The sequence below is a fragment of the Zalophus californianus genome, chromosome 11, assembly GCF_009762305.2.
Source record: "Zalophus californianus isolate mZalCal1 chromosome 11, mZalCal1.pri.v2, whole genome shotgun sequence".
NCBI classification, from domain to species: Eukaryota; Metazoa; Chordata; class Mammalia; order Carnivora; family Otariidae; genus Zalophus; species Zalophus californianus.
The window spans coordinates 46,228,933-46,242,817 of record NC_045605.1 but is presented as its reverse complement, the minus strand read 5'-3'; the positions used below and the strand labels follow the sequence as shown (position 1 = coordinate 46,242,817).

Below are 13,885 nucleotides of genomic sequence, written 5' to 3'. Positions count from 1 at the left end.
TTGCTTCAGTATTTGAGCAGCAAGGAAATTCAGAAAGGCATTCACCAAAATATTTCTGCAGAAGCCAGATTCCCATCAGGGCAGTCCTTTAGAGCTACAAGGGTCACCAATGCCCCTTAAGAATGTCTTTAGTGGCTTTTTCCTGAGATCTCATATATCCTAAGAAAAATCTGTATACCAGGCTGTATCAGGTAGCAATCCACACTACAACAAGGATGCTACAACTTGAATACATTTTGCTAGGTGAGAAAAGCCAGACTCAAAAGGCCATATAATGATGATTTCATTTACATAAAATATCTAGAATAGGCAAATCCATAGAGACAGAAAGTAGATTTGTAGCTGCCACGGTCTGGAGGAAGAAGGAAATGAGAAGTGACTGCTAATGGGTATGAGGTTTCTCACAGGAATGACGAAATATTCTGTGATTAGACAGTGATGTGGCACAACTTTGTAAATATACTTAAACCCACTTAATTATATACTTTAAAAGAGTGAATTTTAGGTTGTGTGAATTGTATCTCAATAAAGCTGTTATAAAATTAAAAAGAACTTTAAAAAATCCTAGCACAAAAAGCGTATGATGTACTTCAAAGAAAAATAAAACTCATCTTTTAAAACTGGCCTAACATTTCACAATTCATAATCTAATAATTTCTATGGTTTACATTTTAAACAGTCAAATACATCAGATATCAAAAAAAAAAAGGAAAGCTTAACTCACCCTCTTTTCACTTTTGTGAAATCAAATGCAACTTGTCTGTATGAAACTGCTTTTTCATTAAGATATCTACTATACCGCCTAATAAATGTAGACATGTCATATCCTGTAAGAAACAGAAAATGTTTTCACAAATTATTAAAATCCCAATTTGCTTAGAAAACCAACTCATTTCATCCAATGACCATAATATCTTGATATCCCAACTCAATCTAACGATGAATATTAAGTGACTAATAATGAATAGTATCACATTAAAATCTCTAAGACCTCACATGTTTTAAGTCAGGTATGTCATATGTGGCTTTGAAAAACCTCCCCCCCTTAGACTTTCACTAAAATAGTATTTCCATTTTACTTCTGATCAACATTCCTACAAGTGGAAAACCATGTTCTCTTAAACACTATTTGATAACCTCATAACTCAAATTTAACATCCTATGGAACCATAAGCCCCTCTCCTCAAATCATTAAGCAATTTTATAATTTTCATACTTAAAACTTTAAGATATTCTTTCATCATATTCATGAGATTTGAAAACTTCAGCAACATAAGATCTAATCAATGTTTTTTAAAAAGCAACTTATATTTTAATTATTGCCTTGCTCAAAAAGTCTATAAATTTTTGCTACTCATTAATAAGCAGGTCCATCTTATTTTAGCTCATCTTCATCTAACAAATCTCACTTTTCTGATGATCTCTACAACTTTAAAAAGACAATACCAAAACAATAACAAAAATGTTAAGTGACTGGATTTAACATCATTACCAATTCATTTATTCAGCAAGTATTTCCTGAGTGCTTACTAAGTGCTGCTGGAGAAAAAACAATGAACAAAATAGAAAAAAAAATGACTGCCCTCATGTATTCTCATAACTTCTACTGTATTTTTTAAGGTATTACATACTCACATTTCCTAGCTCTTTTAGTTTATATTGTTCCCTCTAATCAACTCTACTCCATCCTCCTGCTGGGAGAAATAACTACCATCCTTCAATCTCTGACACTTTCTCTGAACTCTGTGTGTTCCCACATTATTCCACGTTCAGTTCCTAGCTATTTGATGTACACAGTGTCTAACTCACTAGACTAGAGGCTTATTTATATGTATATACACCCAGTATAGCATCCAGTGTGTATATATACCAGATTCCGCCCAACAAAATACACGTGCAATCAAAATTACTTGTCAAAACCATTGAATTACATTGTTTTTAATTATTTTCTGAGTTTTCTCTACAGAATAGGAGCTTCAAATAAAAGGCCTAAAAAATGTTCTCTAAATAAAAGGAATAACAGTTCTAAAACCTTATTACTAGAAGGGCTTAATTTCCATCTTAAGAAAGGAGAAAATCAGTAGCTAATAAGACACCAAAAAAACCCCATTTGGACAAATGCATTATACTCTGCTTTTGAGTAGTGGTTTGCAAATTGTTTTCCACAGCCTCTTAACTTCAAATCAAGTGAATGAGGGGAAGCAGAAATAAAAATACAAGCAAGCAGAGTTTCTTCCACATCTCCAAAGAAAGACTAACTCCAATTTTATCTGTTACATATTTCTGGTTTCTATTTAAGGTTTTATTTAAAAAAGGTATTCCACTGCTTAATTTATTTTTAACTACTCAGAGCACTGCTCCTCTTATTAAAATCAATCTTGTAACACTTAGCCCTATATATAGATTACCAGCCTTCCAAAATCTCTGGAAGATAGGGTATTTGATTCATTCTAGTTAATACTTCCATCTGCCAAAAGTGAACAAGTATTGAACTGGGCAGTCCCTGACCCAAACACTGCTAGTCACTAAATTCCACTGATGTTACCTCCACAAGAGATATAATTCAGGTCCTCGTTACCTTTCTACTAGATGACCAGAACAATGACCAAAACAGTCTTCTTTTTTTTTTTTGACCAAAACAGTCTTAATGTCTTTAAGACTTTATCACTCTAACCCAACCTTTACTGAGCTACGGCACTTTCTTTATAAGACACACTCCCCTCTCCCCTTCTTCCTCAAATCAAAAAACTCTGATGGTTTCTCACTGCATTATAAAATCCCAACACTATAAAAATCTTCCATGTCTGATTTTGGCCCCAAACAGCTTCTTGAAGGTTATTTGCCACTACATGCTAGGCAATACGTCACCCGTAAATTCTAGTCATATTCATTTGCTCTCTAAATCTTAAATATTCCATACTCTTTCACATCTTTGTGATGCCTTTGCTTAGGTTAACCTATGTCCTCATCCATCTTTCAAAGCCCAGCACAAAATCTCCCCTTCTCCAAAGACATTTCCCAGATTGAGCCCTACTGTTGAATATTCCCAAGTCATTTGGTATGTCCTTTATTCCTACAGCTGGCCCTGTATAATATTAACAGCCTAGTTCTGGACCTAAGTACAACAGATCCCAGGAAGACAGAATGTGCATGGAGCACTACAACAGAGTATAGCAATCTCAAGTTATGGAATTAGAAGTAAAATAAATGAAGTAACAGGTGTGAGCATCAGTGAGCAATTCATCTGAATAACACACCATACTTACCTTTGCTACTAAAATATATAATATTTCCAGCTACATTTCTCAGAATAAAGCATAAAATAATAATAATAACAATGAAAGCTCATACTTACACGGTGTCTCCTGTGTGCCAGGCATTGTTGTAAGCACTTTACATTTATCAATTAGGTTAAGCCTCATAACAACCCTATAGGGTAGGTGCTATCGTTACTCCTGACTTTATAGATGCAGAGAGGTGAAGTAACTTGCTCAAGTTCATGCAGCTGGTAAGTGATAGAGATGGGACTCATGGTAAGTGGTAGAGATGGGACTGAAACCCAGGCAATTCAATTCCAGAATCCATGCTCTGAAACCACTATCTTAATCTATTTCTTAGAGTTCTAAGTGTCAAGTACTAAAGTCAATTATAATCTTCACATTAAAAGACAGTTTTTTCTTCCCCACACCTTTTACTAAATATGTGGTTCCTCCACAGCTAAAAGACAGAGTTCAACTCTGCAGTAATTATCATACAAGGTTGATTTTCTATAATGAGTAAGTTGTCTTTACCTTGCAATCCACTTTTATCCAAAAAATTGCTTAAGTTAAACAACGTGTTTCTTGAAGCCAAATACTGAATAAAACGCTGGAAAACAAACAAATAATTATGTCAAATTAAGGTAATGCCATCTAACAAACTCTAATTTGAAAATGGGGAGGGGGTGTGTTTAACACATTCCGTTAAGCTTATCTAGCTTAAACTTCTCATCCTCAGTCCTACTAATTAGTTACCAAACCTAAAAACATAATCCATATATTTCACTAGCACAAAGGAATTTATTAAAGCCTAATGCCCATGGCTTTGGTATAAGCATCAAAATAAAAGGAAACAGGCACTTTTACCCTGGAACCAGCAATTTTGGCTTTACTACAGCATATTATGGCTATAGTTAATCACACTAAAGTGGCATCTTTAAACAGCTACCTGGTGACCCAAATTTTTATGACATTTTTAAAAATGAAATACTTGTAATCATACAAGAGAATAATATAGATATCCCCTTACCCCCATCCAGATTAAACACACTGCCATATTTACTTTAATCTTCTTACAGAAACAAAACATTAAAGAGTCTATTGAAACACACCTTCCATCTCATTTCCTTCCCTCTTCAAAGTCAATCACTTTTCTGAAGTAGCTATCATTCCCACACATATTTTTACAATTTTTCTATATATTTAACCTATAAACTGTACAAATTGTTTTCTATTTTAAATTTACAAAAAAATCATACTGTACTTCTTTTCCAATATGCTTTTTAACAACTTTTCCCCAAGAATTATCCCTTTAATCTATGTAAATCTAGCTCATTCATTTAAAATTATGTTCTAATATTTCAATGATCCACTATATCATTATGTATCCATTTCTTCATGGATGTTTAAGTTCTTTCCAATTTCACTATCATTAACAATGTTTCATAGGCATCTTTGTACTCGGTATCCCTGCGCAAACATACAGGAGTTTATCATATCAACAGGGTAGAATTGTTGGATCAGCATGTATGTAAAGGTCATCTCAAAATACCGTCAAAATTCTCTCCAAAGTGCTTACCATAGAACACTACTTTCATTTCCCTTTATATACACCCTCTAAAATAGAGAGCTAATTCCTTTCAATTTCACGTCTCCTTAGGATTTTTTTTTTTTTTTTTTTTACCGTGTGCAGAGGGTTACTATCAATTAGGGTGGACACCATCACTCCCTTAACTCAATCTTGTTCATCTGCATTCACCCCAAACTAACAAGCCAGGATTTTGAAAAACAATTTGTAAATTGAAGACTCACATTTCATCACTTATCCTAAAATGACTGGTTTCAAAAAGGTGTTAAAATATCCTAAGACAAGAGATGCCTGGGTGGCCAGTTAGTTAAAGTGTCTGCCTTCGACTCAGGTCATGATCCCAGGGACCTGGGGATCAAGCCCCAAATAGGGCTCCCTGCTCAGCCGGGAGTCAGCTTCTCCCTCTGCCCCTCCCCCCTCAAGTAAATAAATAAAATCTTTAAAAAAAATCCTAAGACAATATTAGACTCCATGATTTTCATAAGCTGTTGTAATTCTTTACTGTGGGAAGCCTGTCCTGTGCATTATTATATGTTTAGAAGCATCCCTGGCCTCTACCTAGGGGTGCCAAGAGCATCCCAATCATTTTTGACAAATGTCTGCTGGCAGGGGCAGGACAGGGGATCCACTTTCCTCTCTGCCCTATGGTATTCTCATCACCACAGCATAGTAAGATCATATGCATACTTTCTTACAGACTAATAAACCTGCCAATGAGAAGAACATCACATTTGTCTTAGCTTAAGGGAAATGAACATGGGTTTATCTAAAAACCACACAGAAATGCTATCATCTTTCTCCTCCTGTCAGTAAGGAATGACAGTCAACTTTGTTTCTCTGCCTTTGTCAAAGTTTTGCTTCTAGTATTATCACCTTATTTACAGTCTCTAAAAGCGACCACTAATAGTTTTCCTCTTTATCTGGCATTCTAATTGGTTATATTTGTGTTTTTTTCTTTTTAAAGAATAAACTAGGGGAGCCTGGGTGGCTCAGTTGGTTAAGTGACTGCCTTCAGCTCAGGTCATGATCCTGGAGTCCCAGGATCGAGTCCCCACATCAGGCTCCCTGCTCAGCAGGGAGTCTGCTTCTTCCTCTGACCACCCCGCCATGCTCTCTCTCTCAGTCTCTCTCTCAAATAAAAATCTTAAAAAAAAAAAACTATCTATGTATCTTTTAAAAAGGTGAAAAATACCATAAACCTGAAATTTTTCAGAATGATCATGATCTTAAGTAAACATAGTCCCAATAAAAGCATAAATTATTACCCTAGTTAAGATCAAAATGCTTCAAGTTATAGTACAGCTAATATCTAAATATTTCTATTAACTCTGTACACTGGTTACAATAAATTAGAAAGCAACTGAATAATCTATGTCCTAAAAATGATCAAGTCTGTTAACTAAGCAATCATATTTCAGGTAACACTTCTGGACATAACTTTTAAAACTTAAATACCACTGGGGCGCCTGGGTGGCTCAGTCATTAAGTGTCTGCCTTCGGCTCAGGTCATGATCCCAGGGTCCTGGAATCAAGCCCTGCATCGGGCTCCCTGCTTGGCAGGAAGCCTGCTTCTCCCTCTCCCACTCCCTCTGCTTATGTATGTTCCCCTCTCTCGCTGTGTCTCTCTCAAATAAATAAATACAAATCTTAAAAAAAAAAAAAACGTAAATACTACCAATAAAATCATCCAATGTGGTGCTGCTCTATCAATAAATAATCAGAAAGCTAAATTTCTAGGAAAGGGAAAGTTAAAAATATTTTTTTACTATTTTATTTATTTATTTGAAAGAGAGTGAGAGAGAGCACAAGATGGGGGAAGGTCAGAGAGAGAAGCAGACTCCCCACTGAGCAGGGAGCCCGATGCGGGACTTGATCCCAGGACTCCAGGATCATGACCTGAGCCAAAGGCAGTTGCTTAACCAACTGAGCTACCCAGGTGCCCCAGGAAAGGGAAAGTTAAGAAAATTATGGATTATATAACCCATTAGGTTGTCATTAAAAATGATAAATATAAAAAATATAGAATATGGAAAAGCTTATGCTGTGATGGTATATAAAAAAGCTAAATATAATATTTTATCTAAATTATGACTATAGCTATAAAAAAATCACTCCTAGACAAGGACCAGAAGGGAACACCAAAATGTACATACAGTAAGATCCGCTGCAATGAAAGGATTATAGGTAAATTCTTGCTTTAATTCTGAATTTCAATGATGCTCTACTGGTATAGCAGTTTTATCACAGAGAAGCCCAAAATGAGTAAAGTGATGGATGTCAGAAAGTCATTAGGCTCAGAAGTCTAATACCATTAACTAAAGTCCCTTTCCATTTCTCCAGAAGCCATCTCTCAGCAACCAGTGGGCTGCATTTTTCTAAGGTGCATACTAAACATAGATTTATCTAGTTGCATTCAAATATTCTTTTAACACAATTTTAAATGTTCCTTCTAACTCAACTTTGCAAGTAAGTATACTGGGCTGAGAAAATCATTTAAGGTAAGAACTAAAATTCAGCTAGCTAGGTTATCATGGAAAACAAGAAGATTCTCTCCAAACATTAAAATGCAAAAGCTTCTTTTTGTTAACCTTCTGTGCAATGAAGACTTCAAAGAAGACTTTATAGACACACCTCTGCTTAAGAAGGCACTCTTTAAATCAGTCCCTCTCAGCAAATGCCATCTTAGTCCTCAATATAACAGCTTTCAACTAAGCAAAGTGGTTCCAGAGACAACTATATGAAATCAAGATAGAAATCTGAGCCATAATAAAGCAAAAGACAAACATATGGTCTATACACAAAGTCTACAAAGACCAGTGTTGCTTACAGAACCTACCTCTAGGCATTAATCTCTGCTTCTTGATCCCATTATTATTAAGTCCTCTGTGCTTTGACCCACTTTCTGCTTCCCAACTTACAGACCATCTCCTCAAACTGTAGAATCTACAATTTTATTTCTACCTAGTCACTTTGCCCTTTTAACCTATATTATTTGGTTGTTGAAGCCATTCCTGAAATTTCAGTAGGAGAATCAAGCTGAATCATCAGTCATCACAGCAATATCCTTGTTAATTAAAAATTTGGCTTACCTCATTTCCATACACCATCAAATGATGAGTTGTAATGAGAGATTTGAAGACCACCACCCAACTACTGTTAGTAGTTCTTTCAAATAAACTGTCTGCCAACTGTGGGATGTTCACATTCATTTCATTTGTGCACTGAATTAAGTCTGCAATTAAAAAAAGAACAGATTTACTCTCTGGCTTTAATTTATTATTAATTTCAGATGTGCACACTGACAAGTGAAAAATCTAACAGTGGAGCAACAATAGATAATTTGGAGAAGTTATTAAAAATCTCTTAGAACAACTGAGACCACTATAATCCACCTGAGAAGTTAATAGGATACTGATTAGGATCACATAAATGATCAATAACAGAAAGTAAACTTCCTCTGAAAGTAATTCACCCTCAAGTATTTTACCTCAAAAGGAACTATTTCAAAGCCTTGAAGAACTTTCAATTCTCTTTATTACTCATAAACCTTCAGAACTACAGTGCTAGGATTATTCATCCCTACCATTCCAAAAAAAAAAAAAAAACTTAAAAAAAACATACATATAGAAGCATGAACAAGCTGAAGGTCAAACTACCTTTATTAATATTCTCCCTAGAATGCTGTGTTTGCACTATTAAAAAAACAGAGCGGACATGTGGTCTGAGAGTGGGTAGAATCTCTCTCTGTTTGTTTATATAAATTTTCATTCTTCTCTCCCTTCAGTTTTACTGAGTTATCAGTTGGTATCAACTAGCTAAAACTAACAAACAAAACAGGAAACAAACTGAAGTTTCTTGTTGCATAAATTTTCAAGTAAGAAATGATCCAGGAACTCTGAAAACAGTTAAAATAATGTAAGTTCCAATTTTATATTTTAAGCAGGAGAGCATTACTATAAAATGGTCTAACATACAATTGTTTCAGCACCAAAACTGGGGAGGGAGGGGGGAGCAGCTCTTAATAGACCTCAGAGTTTTACCTCCAATCTACTTAAGAGATGTCAAATTCAATGAAGAAAATACAAGATACAATCCAATTTAGAGAACAGAGAGGAAGACCAAGAAATGAGTTGTTTTACTTTTAATGTATAAGAATGTATAAATATCTCAGCTATAACTACCATAAGGGAAAGAAATTAAAGTTATTCATGACTCATAAGCAGTTTGTCTACTTCTAATCTTCAGCGTATAATGATTAAATAAAAATTGAAGTGACCTAACTTTGCCTTGATCACAAGAAACACCAATGCAACTACGACCATTTATCTGCTTACAACCTTTCAAAAATGTTTGTTCTAACAGGCTCAAGTATTATACTATTATACTATTATACTATACTATTATTATACTATTATCCAGTAACACTGGATAAGCAAATGAATTTTAGATAAGCAGTTACCCTAGCCAACAATGCTTAAAGAACAAAGCACAACACCATCAGAGTACCCTTGGAACAGGAGAATGATACAAGGCTTAAACAATTCATACTTGCAACAAAAATTAAACAGTACTTTCATTTTTTTTCAAGATTTTATTTATTTATTTGAGAGAGAGAATGAGAGATAGAGAGCACGAGAGGGAAGAGGGTCAGAGGGAGAAGCAGACTCCCTGCCGAGCAGGGAGCCTGATGCGGGACTAGATCCCGGAACTCCAGGACCACCACCTGAGCCGAAGGCAGTTGCTTAACCATCTGAGCCACCCAGGCGCCCTAAATAGTACTTTCAATTTGGTGTGTATGGTTCAGTTTCTGATAATAAAAAGAACTTGATCTCTGCCTTCTCTGATTCTTCTTAAGTAGTACTTCATATCTGTCCTACAGCACTAAATATATTATGTACACCTTATTCCCAAAGCTAAGCTTTCTCTCTGCCCCTCAAAAAGTAATCTGAGGGCAAGGCTTATCTGTCTTGCTCCTTTTGAATCCTTTAAAACTTCAAACACACTGGTCAAGTTCTGAACTCAATTATAGGAAGTTATATTCTTAGTTTTTTTCTCTATCTTGATATATCTACATTTTTCTATATCCTTCCAGAAATTGTTTTGATAAGCTATTCAATTCTTAAAGTTACTTCTCCTTAATGGCATCAAGTCATTTTACACTCCTCAGAATATTTTTTTTTTAGTTTTCAAAACTGAACCTGTCATAAAATTTCTTGTCACCGTATTACCCCAAAGGTGCTCCTACCTCTCTGTATTCATATACACTCCCTAGAACCCATCGGTAACCAAGTCTCCTAAATCTCCAGCAATTCTACCTGTTCCTCTCCATCCCACTATCATTGCCAAAGCCAAAGTTTAAATTCTATTTTTTTTTAATTTTTTTATAAGATTTTATTTATTTGAGAGAGAGAGCATAAGCAGGTAGAGGGAGAGGGAGAAGCAGGCTCCCCGCTAAACAGAGAGCAGGACATGGGGTCAATCCCAGGACCCTGAGATCAGGACCTGAGCTGAAGGCAGCTGCTTAACTGACTGAGCCACCCGGGTGCCCCTAAATTCTATTTATTAACTAGGGGGTGCCACCTCTCCTGAAAGTATTCAGAAATTGGGGAGGGAGATTAACACACAGAGATTTTACTGACATTTAATACCAAGGATGAGGAAGATAAATTGTCCTGCAAAGTACACAATCGGCACTTCACATTTTAAAACTGTTTCACCCACTGCGGCACCTGGCTGGCTCAGTTGAATGAGCATGTGACTCTTGATCTCAGGGTCATGAGTTCAAGCCCCACACTGGGCACAGAGCCTACTTTAAATTAATAAATGAAAACAAACAAACCTGCTCCACCCAAAATTGTCCCCACAAAGAAATGATGGACCAACTGACTGCTTCTTATCTGATGATACCTGATTTGGGGTCTCACCCACCTCACACCCCCCTTCTCTAAACTGACCACAGAATGATCTACAACACAACACTTTCACTGCTTAACCTCAATGACATCCCTACTACTTACAGGATGGCATACATTTCATCCTTGTCAATATTCTCCCTTCTCAAATCTTAGCTTCCAATACAAAGCCACTTTCCAGTTTTCTGTGATGTACCTTGCTGTTTCATCCCTGCATCTTTACATTCTTGCTCATTCTTCAAAATGAATCAAGTCTTCCTTTCACATACTAAGGTACCCCCCCCGTCACTAAAGCTAGCACATAATTCTACATAACAGAATTATTCTACATTGTAACTATCTACTGCCAAATCATTACCTTCTAACTAGTTTCAGAGACCTTAAAAGGAGACTGCATTTTTGTTAGCAATTTCCATACTCTTCATCACAAATAAACTGCTCGATTAGTCAGAAATCTGACTTAAGATTTAAGTCAGATCTTAAATGAAGCAAAAGGTACAGATGGTAGTTTCAACAACTACAGGATTTTATATATATTAGAATATATATATTTTACCAATGCTATATATAAACCCTTTGTGATCAGCTCTCTCTGCATCACTTTGCTTGTTACATGGATGTCTCCTCTGCAATGCCTCCCACAGACCAAGAACTCTTACCTCAGGTGCTTAGCACTTGCTGTTCCTTCTGCCAAAATACTCTTCTCCTAGATATCTACACTTTTTGCTCCCACACTTTATTCTTACAGATCTTTGCCTAAATGTCACCTTATCAGATGAACTCTTCCAAATAATTATAAAAATAACGAAGCCTCAGGGCACTTCTCTACCTCCAAACCCTCACTATCCATCCTTACTCACTTTGTCTGCAGAGCATTTACCACCTAACTCATCTTAATCTATTTAATATTTTCCTCTCTCAATTAAAATGTACATTCCATGTGGGTAAGGCTCTGTTTTGTTCTCTACTGTATCCCCAAAGGCCCAGAATAGTGCCTTGTGTACAGTGGTCACTCATACTTTTTTAATAAATACATTCATTTAAATAAGCATACAGACAGTCCTAGCATGACTTTTTAAATAAGCATCCAAAATAGTATTTTTTACATAAACTAAAACCAACAATCTATGACTATTTGCACAATCTGCTATTGCCAAAGGAATAAAAAACAAACCTGAGCCCATTATATGTGAAAATTTTCAAATTTCAGGTTGGAGAGGATCTAACAAATAAAAGTTTTTATTATAATGCTTATGAAAACTACAGTATACTTTAGAAATGATCACATAAAAACTGAAGGTAACTCCAGAAACTAAAATACACAACACTTCACATTAAACAGGAAGAAGAAATAAGAATTCATGCTGAGGGGCGCCTGGGTGGCTCAGTCGTTAAGCGTCTGCCTTTGGCTCAGGTCATGATCCCAGGGTCCTGGGATGGAGCCCTGCACTGGGCTCCCTGCTCCGTGGGAAGCCTGCTTCTCCCTCTCCCACTCCCCCTGCTCATGTTCCCTCTCTCGCTGTGTCTCTGTCAAATAAGTAAAATCTTTAAAAATAAAAAAATCATGTTGAGATTATGAATCCAGAGTAGACCAAATACAAAACCAAAGTTATACAAATACTGGGAGAAGAAACACTGAATCGTTACACCAACTCTACAGAATATACTTCCCCTATAGTATTTTAACTCAAGCAGTTCTCTAGGCAGTAATTTTTCCTCTGCACAGTGTCTCTACTACAGTAGCTTGAAAATGCTTCCAAGTCTGAGCTCCAACAAATGAGGAAGGAAAATGTTATTTCACCTCCAAATCATTCCAAACAAGAATCACACATATCATGGGAATCTTGATAGCTACTGCTTTTCCCATTCTCGATTCAGAAGACTTGTTCTTAAAAACCACAAACTCGACATGAAATTTCCCTTACCAATCAAAAGGGTTCTAAATGGAAACACATCTTATATTTTCTTTTATTTACCTTAAGAATGTAAAAACTGAAATACCTTCTTGATATTACATTAATAATTCCTAAACCCCACACTAAAAAAAATTACTACATGGGATATAGGCTCTTTGCGTTAGGTATAGATGAGAATTTATGAGGCTTCCAGTACTTAAAGGCAGTAAGAAAATAGGCCTACAACAGAAACCTAAAAGCATCTTTCCAGAGACAGTGGAAGGAACCAATCCCTACTATACAAAATACTCTCACTTTTATTATCTAATATGCCCCTCCAACAATGTCTGAGGTAGATAAAGTAGACATTACCTGTATTAACACAAATTAGACTTTCCTAAAGGTCAGGTCACAGAAACTCACTACTATAGTAGTGACAGATTCATGAACAGAATTAAATTTTTGTAAAAGGTATGGGTGCTTGGCAACATATATACCAAGTGAATACCCAATTAGCCAATTTAGTGCAAGTCCTAAATCTCTAATCAATTTAAAAACAAAAATGCAAAATAGAATTTTTTCCAGGGGAAAATGTCCAGCAAAATATCAAAACTGAGTAGTAACCAATTACCAGATGGATTCATTATCTTACAGCCATATTCTTAGTGCAGGCCACAAGCCTATATACACCTCCCAAGGTAGAGTTCACCAACTTTAGAAACTTAAGCCACTTAGGGTTCACTTCCACAGCAAGTCAGGCATGCACCATTAGCAGAATGTTGAGGGTGTCAAGTTCCCAAATATACAGGCATTCACTGGACTATATATATCAAAACTGTGCTGATACCCAAATAGATTTTCTAATAAATAAACTTGGCTAAAAATGGTATTAGTAAAAACAAAACCAAACCCCCACAATGTATCATAATCATTTAGCCAAATGCTATACTACCTTTTAAATTTTTTTTTATTTATTTGACAGAGAGAGAGCATGAGCAGGCGGAGTAGCAGGTAGAGGGAGAGGGAGAAGCAGGCTCCCTGCTGAGCAAGAAGCCAGATTGCGGGACTCAACCCCAGGACGCCCGGATCATGATATGAGCTGAAGGCGGTCGCTTAACCAACTGAGCCACCTAGGCACCCCTACACTATCTCTTTCAAAAGGATCATGATGAAATATACTTTTTTGGTGTGTATGTGTCTACATCATAAGACTGTTTTGAGGATTAGCTAATG

General features: G+C 36.1%; 1 protein-coding gene across 21 annotated transcripts in view; it reads right to left on the bottom strand.

Moving 5' to 3' along the window:
• Window positions 1–13,885, bottom strand: part of PICALM (phosphatidylinositol binding clathrin assembly protein) — a 102,787-nt gene that overhangs the window by 59,641 nt on the left and 29,261 nt on the right. For 20 of the 21 annotated variants that reach the window (XM_035722867.1, XM_027579383.2, XM_027579382.2 and 17 more), the window contains exons 2-4: window positions 7,935–8,077; window positions 3,792–3,867; window positions 725–827 (exon numbers count right to left, since the gene is read on the bottom strand). In XM_035722867.1, the coding sequence (XP_035578760.1) occupies window positions 725–827; window positions 3,792–3,867; window positions 7,935–8,077 (322 nt within the window). The remainder of the gene's footprint in view (window positions 1–724; window positions 828–3,791; window positions 3,868–7,934; window positions 8,078–13,885) is intronic. The other variant, XM_027579401.1, reaches the window with a different exon arrangement.